This window comes from Nilaparvata lugens, unplaced genomic scaffold (genome assembly GCF_014356525.2).
Source record: "Nilaparvata lugens isolate BPH unplaced genomic scaffold, ASM1435652v1 scaffold5278, whole genome shotgun sequence".
In the NCBI taxonomy this organism is placed as follows: domain Eukaryota; kingdom Metazoa; phylum Arthropoda; class Insecta; order Hemiptera; family Delphacidae; genus Nilaparvata; species Nilaparvata lugens.
In genome coordinates, this window is record NW_024091149.1 from 4594 (window position 1) to 23093 (window position 18500).

At 35.3% G+C, this 18500-nt stretch overlaps 1 protein-coding gene across 1 annotated transcript; it reads left to right on the forward strand.

Moving 5' to 3' along the window:
* The first annotated feature begins 1821 nt into the window (after positions 1–1821).
* On the forward strand, positions 1822–7961 carry LOC120355930 (adenylate cyclase type 8-like). The gene is made up of 3 exons (XM_039444688.1): positions 1822–2017; positions 4110–4259; positions 7819–7961. Exons 1-3 carry the CDS (start codon positions 1849–1851, stop codon positions 7956–7958), a joined length of 459 nt encoding a protein of 152 aa, XP_039300622.1. The 5' UTR covers positions 1822–1848; the 3' UTR covers positions 7959–7961.
* The last annotated feature ends 10539 nt before the right edge of the window (positions 7962–18500 follow it).

Here is an 18500-nt window from a genome sequence, read left to right on the forward strand (position 1 = left end):
AATCTTCATTTATTTCTTTTTCCTCCCTTTCTTTTGGATGTTTTCTGTCTCTTACCATCATATTTCTCCACCTTTCTCTATATTTTTCTCCATCTATCACAAAATCTTTATTTCTTTCTTTTTCCTCATTTTCTCTTGCATGTTTTCTGTATCTCACATCCGTATTTCTCCAGCTTTCTCTAAATTTTCTTTCACTGAATCGTTATTTATTTCTTCTCCCTCTCTTTCTCCTGCATGTTTTTTGTCTCTTACTCTCGTATTCTCTTACCTTCCCCTTTATTTTCTTCCATCTATCACAAGTCACTATTTCGTTCTTCCTCCTCATTTTTTCCTGTGTGTTTTCTGTCTCTTTTCTTCGTACTTTCGTACTGTCACCTTTCTCTTCCTTTTTGATTCATCTCTCTCAAAGTTATTATTATTTTATCAATTTCAACCCTCTTCCTCCTGGATGTTTTGCCTTTTTCCTTAGTATTCTCTTACTTTTCTCTTCATTTTCTCCCATCTATCACATAATCTCTCTTTTCCCACATTTTCTCTTGCATGCTATCAGTCTCTTTTCCTCGTATTTTCTTATCTTCCTCTTACTTTCAAATCAACTGTTACAAGATCTTCATTTCATTCTTTTCCCACTCTTTCTCCTGCATGTTTTCTATCTCGTTTCTTCGAATTCCTAAGCTTTCTTTTTCCTCATGACTCATCTTCCACAAAATATTTTTTTCTTCATTTTCTTCAATCTCTCCTGCGTGTTTTCTGTCTCTTTTCTTTGAATTTTCTCAACTTCCTCTCCCTTCTAGTTTACAACTCTAGTTACTTTCCTTGCCTATTACCATAGGTAAGGAAAGTATTGCTTTCCGAAAAAAATTAAGGTACTTCAATTTCCAAATTTCTATACGTTTCAAGGTCCCCTGAGTCCAAAAACTGGTTTTTGGGTATTGGTCATTGGTCTGTATGTGTTTGTGTGTGTGTTGTGTGGGTGTGTGTGTGTGTGTGTGTGTGTGTGAGTGTGTGTGTGTGTGTGTGTGTGTGGTGTGTGTGTGTGTGTGTGTGTGTGTGTGCGTGTGTTGTGTGTGTGTGTGATGTATGAGTGTATGTGCGTCTGTGTACACGATATCTCATCTCCCAATTAACGGAATGACTTGAAATTTGGAACTTAAGGTCCTTTCACTATAAGGATCCGACAAGAACAATTTCGATCAAATGCAATTCAAGATGGCGAAAATGTTGTCAAGAACAGGGTTTTTCGTGATTTTCTCGGAAACGGCTCCAACGATTTTGATTCATACCTAAAATAGTCATCGATAAGCTCTATCAACTGCCACAAGTCCCATATCTGTAAAATTTCAGGAGCTCCGCCCCATCAATGCAGATAGATTCCCAATTATCAGGCTTCAGATACAAAATTTAAACAAAAAAGAATCAAGTGGAGTAGATTGAGCATGAAAATCTCTACAATAAATGTTCAGTAACATTTCCACCTAAAATTGAAAATAAGATTACTGAGAAAATGTGATTACTCAATTGCAAATTATTGTTGATTCTATTAAATCATTCACTATGAAGAGATAGCAGACCTCATGTGTGTCTCCAGCGTTATTGCCCTGTCACCAGCTGGCTCAAATCTTTGAATAGTAGACTTGAGATGCGCGGGAACACTAGCGTCAGGTGATCAATTTTCATAACGGCAAGGAAAGTTGTGTGAGTGCGCCACACCAGATTTTTTTTTTATTTTTTGCGCTTACTCTGTTCATTCTCATTCTCTCTATAGGAGAATATTTTTTGTTATTAATTTATATTCATGAATCAATATTTCTGTTGCAGTATAAAGACTTGAGCTGCGTTGTGAGGCAGATGATAGCAATGGCGTTGGTGTATCTGGCAGTAAACTTTGCCGGCCTCTACACCAAATACCTGACAGACCGGGGACAGAGGAAGGCGTTCTTGGAGACCCATCGCTCCACTGAGACAAGATATCACACACAAAAGGAAAACGACCAACAAGAAAGACTTCTACTCTCAGGTAAGGGCGAAATAATTGAACAACAATGAAAAGTTCATAAATTACATCAGATATACTGATATCAGCTCCACCATAGAAGCATAGAGAAACAATAGCGTAATTAGATATCCCATGGTATAGGGAATTTATGTCGCAACTTTTACTGTTATCTCAAGCCGATTACTGTCGATTATTGTCAATTTTTACTGTTTTGTTGGGGTGATAGTGTATGAACGGCACAATTTGAGAGACTACCAGCGTCACACAGCTGCATAGGAAAGAACTATGTGAACTATCGGCTTGGGATAACAGTTAAACTTGCGACATAAACGCCCTATACCATGGGATATCTATGCTATCGTTTCTCTATGATAGAAGGCAGTGTTGAATGAAAAAGACTAAGAAATTGTCAAAAAACCACTGATTTATTGATAATTAGAAAGACCAGTTTCGGCTATTACACCATTGTCAATCTCTAATAAACTAAAACTAAATACAAGAGCAGCAGAATTTATACTAGTAGGCGAGTACTGCTATTGGTCGAGGGCATGAACGCCTGCCATTTAGTTTTAGTTTATCAGAGATTGACAATGGTGTAATAACCGAAACCGGTCTTTCTAATTATCAATAAAATCAGTGGTTTTTTGACAATTTCTTAGTCTTTTTCATTCAATATGAATAATTACCACAATATCAACTTCTCAACTACACAAAAAGTGAAAAAAAATAGAAGGCAGTGGCTAGGCAGAGAATCGGCTCGCTTTCTACACTGTCATTAGTATGTAGATCTCCAACTGATCTACAGGGAGACTACGTTGTAAAGTCTTAACCTGGCTTTGTATAATAAGCCTCTTGAGCGTTTACACCATAAGCTGTAACTTTCTAGTAGTGAGTAGGTTTGCGATTTTTCAAAAAAATGTGCAATATTTCTCAAGTTTTCAATTTATTGTGATTCATTTAGAGTATCACGTCAACCTTCTAAATTCATAATTTTCAAATCACTATTTCTGGCCCGAAAATCAAGTGGCTAAGCAATTCAAAATAGGTGCAAATTCATAACCTCAAACTTTGGCCAACATTAACATTTAATCAAATCGTTTGGAGAAAAATAGTACAGGCTCAGCCTAGTTTTTCCTCCAATGTCATAATTATGTTATTATTATAGTATATTATACAATAAATGAAATGAAATGAATACAACCTAGAGCAAGAGTGTGGAAAGTATTGAGAGGAAGGAAAAAGAGAAGGAAGCGAGAAAGAAGGAGAAAGAGTGAGAGAGTGCTTGATACTACTTGGAGATTGACTTTGTGATAGGATAAGTGGAAGATTGATTGATTGATTGATTGAGTACTTTATTTATGTAGATTACAATATATACTGGCTTATTACACTTATATACAATAGCTTACAATACAGCAAAATTATAGATGAATTTACATAATATAGACTGAGAAAATAATTATTGAACTGTATATGATATGAAAAAGCAATTTGTAATATAATAACTATAGATAATAATCATATTGTTAGATAGTAATCATATTGTTAGAGAGAGAGAGTGAGTAAGTGAGTGAATGTGTGTGTGAGATAGATTTGAATTGTAGCGTTTATCCAGCGCTATCTGACTTTGCTGTTTGCTGAGGTGTTATAAATTGTTATCATTGCATACCTGAGAGCCAGGATTTGAAACATCGTTTGAAATTGGAGAGGTCAGATAATATGAGATATGAGAGTTCACCGTGGATTAGTAATCCAATGTGATTGACATTTAATCTTAAGAGAAGAATTAAAGCCCAGTTTCCCAATGAAACCAATTTGATAACTATGAAAGGCTACTCACGTCTAATTTTTGGGATACAGAAATCATTGAAACACAACAATAGTTACTAGTAGTTCTGTGAACAGTAGACCTCACGCAGTATTCTCATCCACAAGTACGTGATGGAAACTTAATGAAATGAAATGAATGATACGTTTATCGCTATGTCTCAATAATTTTGCGAATCATTTTTCCTCCAATTTAAATAATTGATTTTCAATCCAATTCTAATGATTTTGGCAGTGTTGCCAGATGAATAATTGATTTTCAATCCAATTCTAATGATTTTTGCAGTGTTGCCAGACTTCGTAGCCAAAGAAATGATCAGAGACATAGCGACGGAAGCAGAGAAAGGCTCGTTCACACCGCACCAGTTCCACCGCATTTATCTGCACTGCTACGAGAATGTCAGCATATTATTCGCTGATATCAAGGGATTTACTGGTGAGTGCTCAAAGTTAATTATCATCTATGAATAATAAATGCTCGTGAAGCAATAAACACAGTTCATTGGGGAGTCCGGTCTCACAAGGTGTCAAACTATCAATAATGATAAACTGAAAAACTTCAATAAATAACAACCAAACTCAATCCAATAGATAGTTCTATTACTACTTATAGTAGTATAGTACCACTTCTACTTATACATTCATTGGATACGACACTTCAGTAATGTTTAATTGAATTGTTAAGGACCGCTCATGGTTAGAGACGTACTCGAGAGCAGAAAGAGTAATATCCATGGTTAAACAATGGCTTGATATTAATACATTGAGTATAAATACATCAAAAACTAAATATATTACATTTTCTCCTACAATAGTTGGTCAACCAAATGATGCTATGAATTTAAAAATACATACAAATTGTGATTTTGAAAAATGGAAGGATTGTGCATGCCCTAAACTAAAAAATGAAAAATCTATAAAGTATCTGGGCATCATGGTTGATTGTAACCTTAAGTGGGAGCCTCATATAGAATATATTTGTAAACGCTTAAAATTTATTTCCTTTATCTTTTATAAAGTCCGTAAAATATTAGACATAAATTACTTAGGGTCCTTTACTTTGCCTATGTTCAATCGGTGCTGCAATATGGGTTAGTGGTATGGGGAGGAGCGTATGATGTTTTCATGAATAAAATTTTTACATTTCAAAAAATGATAATAAAAGCAATTCTTAATAAGCCAAGGGCTTTTTCTAGTAGTGAAACATTTGCCGAATTTGAAGTGATGACAGTACGTCAAATTTATATAAAGAAACTTCTTTATTATGCATGGATGAGGAAGGAGGAATTTACAGTGAATAATAACGTTTCTATGTATAACCTGAGAGTTACATCTCATAACATTTATAATATTAACTATTCAGATTTGACAATAGTGAGAAGACAATTGGGGTATCTTAGCTCAAAAATAATAAATATAATGCCAAATGCATTGTCAGAATATCTTTCTAATAGGGGTAGACAGAGGATGGAACAGATAAATAAGTGGGTGATACAAAATTTTTTCTTCGACATCAGTCAAATATATAATTACTTGACTAGTAATTTATTGTTAACTTCGATTTTTTTGTAGCTTTGATTATTAGTAAATAAATTTTTTATATTGTCTAACAGCTGATACTCTCACTCAGCGGTCAGGGTTTTGCCCTTGCTGGGTGGTGCCATGTAATTATAATTTATATGTAAAATAGCATAATATATTAATATAATCTAGAATATTTCTTTTGTAAGTTTTTTATTTTGTATTTTGTTTTTATGGGCAATAAAGATGTTTAAAAAAAAAAAAAAAAAAATTCAACAGCATCATTTAATTCACTGAATTCATCATTCGAAGCTGATGTTAATGTTGATGTAAAGGTGCGTACAGACTTATGCGCCACGAACACGCACATTTCGCTTTCCAGCAGCTAATGTTATGTTTATTTTACTGTATTTTATAGAAACAGGAGGAGTGTCCTCACACATAGCGCAGCTTTGCTAGAAAGACGTAGTTGTCGTATATCCTAATGTTGATTAATCTGTCGTTTATTTCACATCAGTGAAAATGTTATTTATGACGTTAAGACGTTATTTATTTTTCCACAGTTACCTTGAAAAGTGACGATTCCTGCACTGATTACAGAACGCAAAGATTCACTTTTCCGCTCTAGTGCGGGAAAAATTTTTCTGCACTCCAGATTTGCAACATGGCAACACAAAATAGTTGGTGGGTTATATGGAGGATTAGTGCACGAAAACAAAAATTAAGTTGGTAAAAATGACTGTGGTTAGATTTAGATAAGAATCATTTCAATGGCTACCCTACATTTATGATAAAATCCCAATCTAGAAATCTAAAACAAGAATAATGTTCATCTAAATCATAATTATTAAATAATCATCATTTACGAATCCTCATCATTAAATGATAAATAATAGTTCTTTTCTATTTATAATTATTATTTCAACTGCAAGAAATGAGAAAAGTAGCAAATATACATTATAAAATTCGAATTTCGAGGTTAAATGATTACCGTTCGATATTCATATAAATAAGAATAATAAAAAACATAACAATACTACAATAAATATTCTCTGTTGTCTATGTTATTTTTATAAATATTTTTCAGTTTACTTTGAGCATTTTTCTCGTTAATTTTTCTCGTTAATCGTGTTTCAGTAATTTTTAGCTGGATGAAACAAACTTAGGTACGATTCTTCCCGCTAGGTCACGCGCTTGTCGGTTCAGCCATCTTGTTGTGTTCAGCCATCTTGCATCTCGGTTCAGCCAACAAGCTGTTGGCGTGTATTTTGAATGTGAAGTTTTTGTTCCATCTGTATTTTTTCTGATTCTAGAATGAATAAAAATGAGAACTTTGGCTGAGAAATTTCAACTTCAATTGGATTATTAATTTTTAAATGAATTAAGGTTGCTATTAATAGCAGCATCACATACACACAAACATTTGATGGATTTCAGCCATCATTTTACCCATAAATATTCAATCAACAACTTCTCATAAATTCAATGGTAACTGTAGGAAAAATTAAATGTGAAATACGTGCGCAAAGTTCCTCTGCTGCATTTAAGAAGCCATTCCGCCCTCGCCTACGGCTCGGGCATAAACGTTTCCTTCGGTGCAGCGAACTGTCACTTTGCGCACTGGTTGCACAAATAACCATATTCGCATCCAGTGAATTGTTGATTTATGAAAAATACAAATGTGCCAGATTCGGTTGATATTCGGAATATGGATAGAGGTTGACCTAACAAGTGTCTTGCTATAATATGAGACGTTTCGCTACAATACAGGGTGACTTATTCACTCAAACATAAATCTTACCTCTATTCACAGATCAGAGAAATCACTCATCTTCAAATGCTTATAACTGAAGAATAGGAGTGAATTTCGCCAATGTGATGACATCTTATTGTTCCTCTCGTCAACTACTATCATTCCAAAACTTGATACAATCATACTTTTCTTCGTTCATATCAAGGTATCTGGAATACCGTATATACAATATATCACAGACTGCAATGTATTCTAGATGCCTTAGTTTTCTATATCAATCACATAAGAGAAACAGCCTACATGAGAAACATACCTAATGATTGATTGAAAACCATTTGTTCCTTGAGAAAATCATGAATTATTGAATGAAAAAGACTAAGAAATTGTCAAAAAACCACTGATTTATTGATAATTAGAAAGACCAGTTTCGGTTATTACACCATTGTCAATCTCTGATAAACTAAAACTAAAAACAAGAGCAGCAGAATTTCTACTAGTATGCAACTACTAGTATAAATTTTGTTGCTCTTGTTTTTAGTTTTAGTTTATCAGAGATTGACAATGGTGTAATAACCGAGACTGGTCTTTCTAATTATCAATAAATCAGTGGTTTTTTGACAATTTCTTAGTCTTTTTCATTCAATATGAATAATTACCACAATATCAACTTCTCAACTACACAAAAAGTGAAATCATGAATTGATTGGCTTCTTATTTGCAGCTTGGGCCAGCCAATGCAGTGCTCAAGAGCTTGTTCGAGTGCTCAATGACCTGTTTGCCAAATTCGATAAGCTTGCAACGGTGAGTAGACAACAGTTTTGCCTTACTTTTCATATATCAGTATCATTCTTAGTTCTCTAAATCTCTCCCACCAATCATCATATATCCTTTGTCACCATTTTATCAATATATTATTCTTCATAGTGATGAGTCACCGTGAATCAATATTATGGAAAAAATTGGAATTGCATTTAGTAACATTCAGCACGTTCCAAAGTCAGTGAGAATGATAGAACGTCATTGTTGTCAATTCATTTTGAATCAGATTCTCTGTTACACTCAACTCTTAAACAGGATTCCCAGTATATCAGTATCAGTGGATTGTCCAGTATATTTCGCACCAAGAGCAAAAAATGAGATTTTTCCGGCTCGAAATCGGTTTTCAAGTCCGAGGCCGTAGGCCGAGGACTAGAAAACATTGAGAGCCGGAAAAACATTTTTGCCCGTGGTGCGAACGCTATTTTTCGCCACACACAAAAATAAACAATATATATAAATAAGAGAATAGTTGTTTACTAAGCACTTCCGAGAGCAGAAGTGGAAGGTGATAGCTCTAGCAAATCTGAGGTAATCTGAATATCGGGAAATTGTCCAAGTATTTTAATTTTTTATTCTGATTTGTCTAAATAACCCAAAAGGTGATGTTCAATTATGTGGGAGGTTGAGTTCATACTTTTTTATTCTTCCAAATGACATAATAAGATTATTATTAGTCTATAAATGTTTTAATTATTGAATAATGAACACAAATTATGAAACGTTTTTTGATCAGCTGGTTTTTGATCACCTTTCTTAGTTCCATGTTAGCGGCTGGAAAGGGTAGTCTTTCCGGCCTAGGCCGGAAAGAAACCTGTTCTGACGGCAGACGAGAGTCGTCTGCAAACAATATCTTTCAGATGTACGTAGGGACTGGAAAACAGCTGCTTTTTGTGCAGTCTGGCGAAAATATTTTCCCCTGAGTTTCAATGGGACTATGCATACTCACTTGGCCAAGGCCTTCTCTGATTGGCTCTCGTGAAATTAATCACGGTTAAAATTTAACCGGCTTTCGTGCAACCGGCACATAGAAGTGAAAGTATGTGAGAAGAAAACTACAAAAAGAGAGAAAGGAAAACGAAGATGAATGATAAGATGAGCGAAAGAGATAACAAATAAGAAAATGGATGAGATCTTTGGAAGATTAATGTTCTTCTCGCCATAATTCTCCAGTGAGGTGGAATGTGAGAGCTGATCCTTCGTTCAGATTGATGCCAGAGAGAAAAATGCTGGGACATCAATATTTATGAATAATGATTACCCTCATCAATGATCTAGATGTTCTGTACGAAATTGATCAATCAATGTCACTTATCAGGGCTGATAAGTGGTGGTTTGAAAACAGCTTGGAAGCGAAGATCAAGAGAAAAAAAGTTATCTTGGCTTTTTACTCCAACTTATCTTGAACTTATCAGTTGAAAGTGTGAAGAGAGTATGAACTCTATGAACTCCACTGACCTTCAATTCCAGATCCATTCATAGAAAGAGTTTGGCACTGCAGAAAGTAGCATAAATGATAGATCATTCATTAAAAATAACTGGGATTTACTGAAAGATGAAGAAATGAAATAAATAACTGATAAAAATAGAAAATTCTATAATCCAATGAAAATGGAAGTAATTTATTGAACACTGGAATAATGCCTTGGAATTTCAAGAATTTATTGAAAATTTCATGCATGTTTCTACACAATCATAAATGGTGCAAGGTCTATAAATACAGGTTATGACACTCATGTTCCTTAAGGAGCGGCCATTTTATGGGGTATTTATGGCGGTACATTTGAAAATCCAATCTAATTCAATTTGCTCGTAACAAAATTATGCATTTTAGAAACAATATTCTAGTTCAGATAATATGTGAATTCAGGCCTTCAATTCTTTAATAATGAAATTTAAATAATAAATGTTTCAAGTTTCAAGTTTTATTGTTTACATCAGCAATACAAAAAAAATGCTCATTCATCTATATATATAAAAGCGAAATGGCACTCACTGACTGACTGACTGACTGACTCACTCACTCACTCACTCACTCACTCGCATAACTAAAAATCTACCGGACCAAAAACGTTCAAATTTGGTAGGTATGTTCAGTTGGCCCTTTAGAGGCGCACTAAGAAATCTTTTGGCAATATTTTAACTCTAAGGGTTGTTTTTAAGGGTTTTAAGTTTGTCTTTTAGCATGTATATTCTTCTTCTCCCAATCTCTTAATTATAATTGAAATTTCCATATCATATGTTACTATAGAACTATAATCTAGATAGAGTACCTCTTCGAAACAGTTGTTAACTGGCAACTAAATTAATAATTTTGTCAGGTTGGCATTAAGTTGAGTTGACTTTGTTAGGTTGGCGATTCAAATGCATTGAAGATTTAAATGCATTTATCGCGGAAAAATTGATTGGGCACTGCTACTTCAATCCTGGGAATATTATATTTCTAGCCGTCAGGCTCGCTTCGCTCGCCATATCCGTTTAGTCTGGACCCCCGACTTGATTGTCCTAATTTATGATAAAAATGCTCAAATGAAAAATGCAGGCGAGCGAAGCGAGCCTGCTGATCTCATTCTTGGACGATCCAGTCGGGGGTCCAGGGGGCGGAGCCCCCTGGCTAGACGGATATGGCGAGCGAAGCGAGCCTGACAGCTAATGTATTATAAAAAATTGTTCTTGTTCTTGTAAATCAAGGATTTTGATTCAAAAGGCATTGGGACAAGACAGAAATAAGCGAGGCCAATTTCAAAAAGAGTTTCAAGTTCCGATCAATTAAATATAGAAATCAACAATTCAGTTCCTAGTTGGAATCTAATTTATTATTTTTCTGTCGGAACAATTTTTTTACAATTCAAAGCCAAGCAATATCCCTTGAACCATATTACAAAATAACACATCATGTTGTTCAATCCATAATGTTAACAGCTGATAAATTTGAAAATTGGTTAACTAGGACCCCATAAAATGGCGATTTTGCAATGCATCACGGGATTGTGTCATGGCCTGTATTTATAGACCTTGATAATTATGGTGTCATCTATAGTGTTGATGAAGATTTCACCATAAGTGTTAGAACATGTTTGTAATTTTCCAATAATTACATGTATGTAATTAATATTTATTACATGTATGTAATTATTCAATAAATTCTTGATACTCCTAGACAACATCCCAGTGTTTCATTATGAAAAAATTTAACTGCATCTCACCAATTTTTGATCTTAAGTCAAAAATGGAAGATTTACAGAACGATTCTGTTATGGGTTATAATTGGTTGTTGATAAAGGAATTTCTTTCTTTTTAGGAATATCTAATACAGCTGTGCTTCTAGAATTAAGTTTGTTTTTTCGGTTCTTTTTCAAAATTATTTCTTTAATATATGAATCTTCTCTAGTCAAGTGATAATAATGTGAAATATCTGTTCTATTTTTTGTTTTGAAACATCTAAATTTGAAAATTTACTTTGTGAACATATTAGTGGTCTGAAAATTTTGCGAAATGAAGAGCTACAATACTTAACCTATTTCGGACTATGTGTAACCATATCTGAATTGGGGAGAGGAATAGCACAAGGTTACCTTATTTTTCCTCTCCCTATCATTTATATGATGTATACTTATTATATCAATCAATAAAGAATAAAGAATAAAGAATAATCTTCGGAGAAAAATCGTATTTCTCAAATTAACTCTACTGATTTAATGATGAAATTACTGATACCTATAATGAACTAGCCGTCAGACTCGCTTCGCTCGCCATATCCGTCTAGCCAGGGTGCTCCGCCCCCTGGACCCCCGACTGGATCGTCCGAAAATTAGATCAGCGGGCTCGCTTCGCTCGCCTGCATTTTTCATTTGAGCATACTTCATTCCATCAGAAAGTCAAAGTACTGAGAAAACGCAGAAAAACGTTGGAAAAACACTGATTTTGTGCGTATCTTTGATGAATATTAAAGTCACCTCATCACAAAATTTTTAGACCCTAGCTAAACCCCTGTACCAAAATTGATTTTTTTTGTCTATTACTTCATGAAATAACTGAGAAAACGCAAAAAACGATAATTTTGGGTGTATCTTTGGCGTTATTTCAAATTCCTCCTAACACAACATTATTACACCCCAGAAGGGGCTTCTGTAGTAAATTTGAACATTTTTTGTTCATTTGTTCTCGATAAATCTGAGAAAAAGCAAGAAAAACGCTAATTATGGGGTGTATCTTTGACGTTATTGCAAATTTCTTCCAATACAACATTATTTCACCCTAGGTGATCTTCTGTACTAAATTTGAACAATTTCTGCTCATTTGTTCTCGATAAAGCTGAAGTTGTGTTTCTTTTCTGGCTCAAAATTTTTTTAAATTACTCAAAAATTTCCAATTTGTAGAGATTTGAGTGAAATATTTTTGTTTTTAATCAGTTTTTAAATATCAAAATTCAAAATTTTTAGTTTAGTCATTAGTTTTGAAGTGGAAATTGGACGTTTTGAAGTGAAAGTGAAATCTTAACCTTATTCTTTTTTGAAACTTTTATTTGTAAAAATTTGGGAGAAGACAGTTTTGGGCTATGCCTGTTGTCTTCACCCAATCATAGTATATTTATTATAATTATGATTTGTAATAATTGTCAATGACATAAATAAATAAATAAATAAAACGCTAAAAAACGCTGGAAAAACGCAGATTTTGGGCGTATCTTTGGAAATCTTTTCAAATCCGTTCTTAGTGCGCCTCTAAAGGGCCAACTGTGCATACCTACCGAATTTGAACGTTTTTGGTCCGGTAGATTTTTAGTTCTGCGAGTGAGTGAGTCAGTCAGTCAGTCAGTCAGTCAGTGAGTGAGTGCCATTTCGCTTTTATATATATATATAGATTATATCTATTAATTGATGAAGGTGAAAAAGCTGTGTTTTTCGTAAAGTGTGAAGTATTCAGCTTAAAAATTTCTAGTTTCATTCAAGATCTTTTTGAATAATAATTATTAAGTTACTGTTTTAGATTTTTCGATTCTAGACTCTAATAGTATCTATTTGATTCAAAATTTGCTCGTTTATCTGAGTATTGAAGAGCGTAAATTGTATTTTGAAAAGTGAGAGTGACATAACCAACTTTTTGATTTGGACAGTATAGTATAAATTGGAAATGGGACAGTTTTGGGCATGAGCCTGTTGTGCCTTTCCTCATGTTAAGTATTTGTACACAATGTGATAAATAAATAAATAAATAAATAAATAAAATGATGATAGTATTCATAGAATACTCGGCTGTGTGGAATCCTTACCCTCAAGAGACAAATTGAACTTCCAACAGAGACATACCAGTATTCTTGAATTCAACATTCAACAAACAAATAGCTCACTAAAGTTAACCCAGATATTCACAGATCATTGTATCACAGGTGAGCATTTCCCTCGCATTTATGAGAATGAAAAGCTCTCGTGGGAAATTCAGGAGATGTTTTCATTTTGCAAGCTAATCGCGAGGTGGGGATTAAGCATGAGATCAAAATTGATGTTAACATCTGATGTTTTATGGAATTGCTGTGTTAAGACAGGGTGCTGGCTCTTAACTCTAACTCCATTAGCTAACTCGATATGTCTGCAGAGGGTATGTTCTCAGGGCGACCCTTCTCTAATTCTCTCTCACTCTCTCTCACTTTTTTCTCATTCACTCTCTCCTTCTTACTCAATCACTCCCTCTCTCTCACACTTTATATCTCTCTCACTCTTACTTCCATTTCTCTCTCACTCTTGCTCTCTCTACCACTCTGTATCTCTCTCTCACTCTCTCTCTCTCACACACTTTCACTGTCCCTCCCTTACTCTCACTTCCTCTAACACTCTGTATATCTCTCTCACTCTCACACTTATCACTCACTCTTTCTCTCTCACACTTTCTACTCTCTCTTTCTACTATTCTTGCTCTCTCTCAATCTCCTTGAGGTTTAGATGTAAGAGAGGTTCGACTGCGCTCTTACTTCGCCCTCCTAGTAATAAAATAAAGGCTGTCATTCTATTATATTCTCGCTCTGTCTCGCTCTCTCACACTCTGTATCTCTCTCTCAACACTTTCACTGTCCCTCCCTACTCTCACTTCTTCCAACACTCTGTATATCTCTCTCACTCACACTTATCACTCTCTTTTTCTCTCTCACACTTTTTACTCTCTCTTTCTCACTATATCTTGCTCTCTCTTTCTCACTATATCTTGCCTCTCTCAATCTCCTTGAGGTTTAGTGTAAGAAGGGTCGACTGCGCCTTTACTTCGCCCTCCTAGGTATAAAATAAAGGCTTTCTATCATATTCTCGCTCAGGGGTCCCATCCCCCCAATAGTCCATGTCGCAAAATTCCCCCCCAAAATTCTCAAAATTTGGTATCCATTCAGGTACTTAAGACTGTATATTGAAAAATCCCCCCATTTTCCCTGGTTTTTTTTTTCCAAAAATCCCCCCAAAATTCAGCCTCATGTCGCAACTACGACATCAAAACTGCTTTGGGCACCCTGTTCTCGCTCTGTCTCGCTCTCTCACACTCTGTATCTCTATCTCATTCTCTCTCACTCTCATTACTCTTTCTTTCACTCTCGCTTTCTCTAACACTCTGTTTCTCTCTCTCTTACACTCTTTACTCTCTTTTTCTCAATCTCTCTCGCTCTGTCTCGCTCTCTCAATCTCTATCTCACTCTCTCTACTCTAGCTTTCACTTTCTCTCACTCATCACTCTCTCTTTCACTTTCTCTCTCAGTCTTGCTCTCTCTAACACTCTGTATCTCTCTCTCACTCTCACTCTTACTTTCTCTCACATTCTTCACTCTCTCTTTCTCTCTGTCTCTCGCTCTGACTCGCTCTCTCTTTCTCTCTATCTCACACAATCTCTCTCACACTTTCTCTCTTAGTCTTGCTCTCTCTAACACTCTGTATCTCTCTCTCACTCTCACTCTTACTTTCTCTCACATTCTTCACTCTCTCTTTCACTCTGTCTCTCGCTCTGACTCGCTCTATCTTTCTCTCTATCTCACACAATCTCTCTCACACTTTTTCTCCCACTCTCTCTCGCTCTCTCTCACACTCTTTACTCTCTCTAGCTCTCTCTCACACTCTGTATCTCTCACTCTCACTCTCTCTCTATCATCTGCTAAAACCTGTCATATTCGCTATTTGACCTTTAACTTTGAAATAATAATGACAGGTCTTGTAGACCACCTAAGGTGGTGAAATAAACTCTTGTCAGCATTGGTTAAATGAGAAGCGCTGATGCTATTCCATAAGGGATACTGACAATTTGAAGTGAATCTGATTATAGTGTGTTACTGAAAGCTTGATAGGGTGTGGAGACATCTTGACTCTGATAGGATTTTCTGATCATTAACTTCATTTTCTTATCCTCTTCAATTTATGTTTTCTCACTCAATATTTTTCTTTTTATTTTCCTTGCCCTATTACCATAGGTAGGGAAAGTATTGCTTTCCGAAAAAAATTAAGATACCCCAATTTCTAAATTTCTATACGTTTCAAGGTCCCCTGAGTCCAAAAAACTGGTTTTTGGGTATTGGTCTGTATGTGTGTGTGTGTGTGTGTGTGTGTGTGTGTGTGTGTGTGTGTGTGTGTGTGTGTGTGTGTGTGTGTGTGTGTGTGTGTGTGTGTGTGTATGTATGAGTGTATGTGCGCCTTTGTACACGATATCTCATCTCCCCTTCAACGGAATGACTTGAAATTTGGAACTTGAGGTCCTTACACACTATAAGGATCCGACACGAACAATTTCGATCAAATGCAATTCAAGATGGCGGCTAAAATGGCGAAAATATTGTCAAAAACAGGGTTTTTCGCGACTTTTCTCGAAAACGGCTCCAACGATTTTGATTAAATTCATACCTGGAATAGTCATTGATAAGCTCTATCAATTGCCACAAGTCCCATATCTGTAAAAATTTCATGAGCTCCGCCCCATCTATGCAAAGTTGGATTTCAGATCCCAATTATCAGGCTTCAGATACAATTTTAACAGAAAAAATCGAGTGGAGAGGATTGAGCATAAAAATCTCTACAATTAATGTTGAGTAACCTAAAATTTTCAGCTCGAAATTCGAGAAAATGTGATCAACCAATTGCAAACTGTTGGCAATTGATTCTATTAGATCATTCACTATGAAGAGATATCAGACCTCGTATGTCTCCAGCGTTATTGTCCTGTCACCAGCTGGCTTAGATCTTTGTTTATAAGTAGACTTGTGATACGCGTGAAACACTAGCGTCAGGTGATCAATTCTAATAACGGCAAGGAAAGTTATGTGAGTGCGCCACACCAGATTTTTTTTTGGATAGTAGTTCTCATCGAATTTCTTCGTTAAATAATAATTATTTTCTATTTTTGGAAGATGAATTGCTTTTCTTCGACCACGTGGAAGGGTACAAATTCCATGATTTGGTTTCATAAAAAAGGGCTCGGGCCGGACAGCTCCTTCTCTTTTCTGCTTTGAACTGCGTGACCAGAGTCTCTGATGAAAACCAAGTAGGTGGCTTGCTGAGTTGCGTCTCAAGATTCCCGAATCTATTTGAGCGTTTATTACTTATTGAAGCCCACAAGTGATTAGTTTGATTCATTGTTTCTGGGTAATTATAATTCAATTCAAACATTCAATTATTCCGTTTGGCCCCATATTAGTATTTTGAGTTATTAAAGGCTCATTGCTTGATTGGAATAATCAATCCAGTTTCCTGACTGCTAGAAATTGTGATTTAGTTTGACGTTCCATTTATAAAGTGGATATTTAATTGGGGTTCTATTTGTTTAAAATTTGATAAATTGCCAATATTAGTGAGCTATAAAGTGAAACACTGATTATAAAGTGAATATTTATTCGGTTCTGACTATGTTTGCAATTTGATTAATTACCAACATTTAAATAACAATACAATCTTGTTCAATTATAGATTAATTACAATTTAGTTTCAACACAGGGGTTTCAGTGATTCATTTATTTGAAATCTTAGGTAGTTTTGTCATTGACTGACATGACCTGAGTTATTATTTGGAATTATTTAGTAAAGTTCTAGAGCTTTCTTGAATCTCCGCTTACAGGTTGGAAACGTATTATCTTATAATAATCGTTCAGATAGCTGTTTTGGATTTTAAATCCATTTTTAAGACTGTTTATTTGCACATGAATAGTTCTTTCAAAACAATTAAAGTAGAAGGGGTAACGCGGATTTTGACGCTTTTTTTTACGACTTTTCCCCCCCTCCCCCTCCCCCCGACCCCCCATACCTTCCCCCTTCCCCCCGCACCTTCCCCCTTCCCCCGCACCTTCCCCGCACCTCTCCCGCCCCCTTAGAAGGAGAAGAGGCTCTCTCTCTCTCTCTCTCTCTAGAAGAAGAGGAAGAAGAAGGAGAAGAAGAAGGAGAAGAAGAAGAAGGAGAAGAAGAAGGAGAAGGAGAAGAGGAGGAAGAAGGAGAAGAAGAAGGAGAGGAAGATGATACTCTCTCTCTCTCTCTTGTCATGCTCTAGTTAATATAGTTATGGCTAATTACATTTAGTCATGCTCAATTACATTTAGTCATAGATAGAAGGAGAGGAAGATGATACTCTCTCTCTCTCTTGTCATGCTCTAGTTAATATAGTCATGGCTAATTACATTTAGTCATGCTCAATTACATTTAGTCATAGTCTATTTGATGATTAATAGTAGAGAGCGAGAGATATTGTGTGAGAGAGAGGTAATCTACTGACAGATTCAAGTGAAACGAACTTAACTGAAAATGTTCTTGTCAATGGGTTTTACATACACGACCTGTCAGATTTAAGTGAAACGAACTTCTTGTGAAATGAATATCTTACTCTCAAATTTAACTGAAACATAATCTTGACAACGAGTTGTACACACAATGAACACTGGAGATTTAAGTGAAACGATCTTCTTACTATCATAAATTCTAGATGAGATTTTATCATTCTTCCAGAATATATGTCCAGTAGTACCATTCAAATCCCCTCTTTTTCAAAACTCTTTATGTGGCAAGCATAGTTGAATATTCTTGGAAGAATAATAGTGAATTCAAAGTTTTTTTCTGAATCTATATTGATATAAATCATTCTCACCAAATCTTACATTCTCAACATATTATCAACAGAAAAACATTGTCATTTCTTGTTGTAGTTTTCACAACACTATGTACCAACCGCAGTTGCTTAGTGTGAGCAACCTTGAGTGTTATCATTACGCACCAATTCTGCTCTTACCTGATGATTAACATGTTTCAAAATTTCACTTCGAGAGCATACAAGCACGATTGCTGTTGTGCTCTAATTCAATACTCACTATTGTCACGTTTTGCAATTTCAGTTCACATAGCTTACAAGGACAAATGCAGTTCCGCTCTAATTCAATACTCGAGTATCGGCACGTTTGCAGAGTTCATAAGGACGAATGCATCTCTGTTCTAATTCGTACATTAACACGTACATACTCTTGTTTCAGCTTGGAAAAATGCATGTGAAGATTGAAATAGAATGTAGCTATTTCTCCCAAGCAATTTGCATAGTGAAAATCGGTTAAAGATTGATATGATCCTAACTTTAGGGTTTTAGAACATCGGC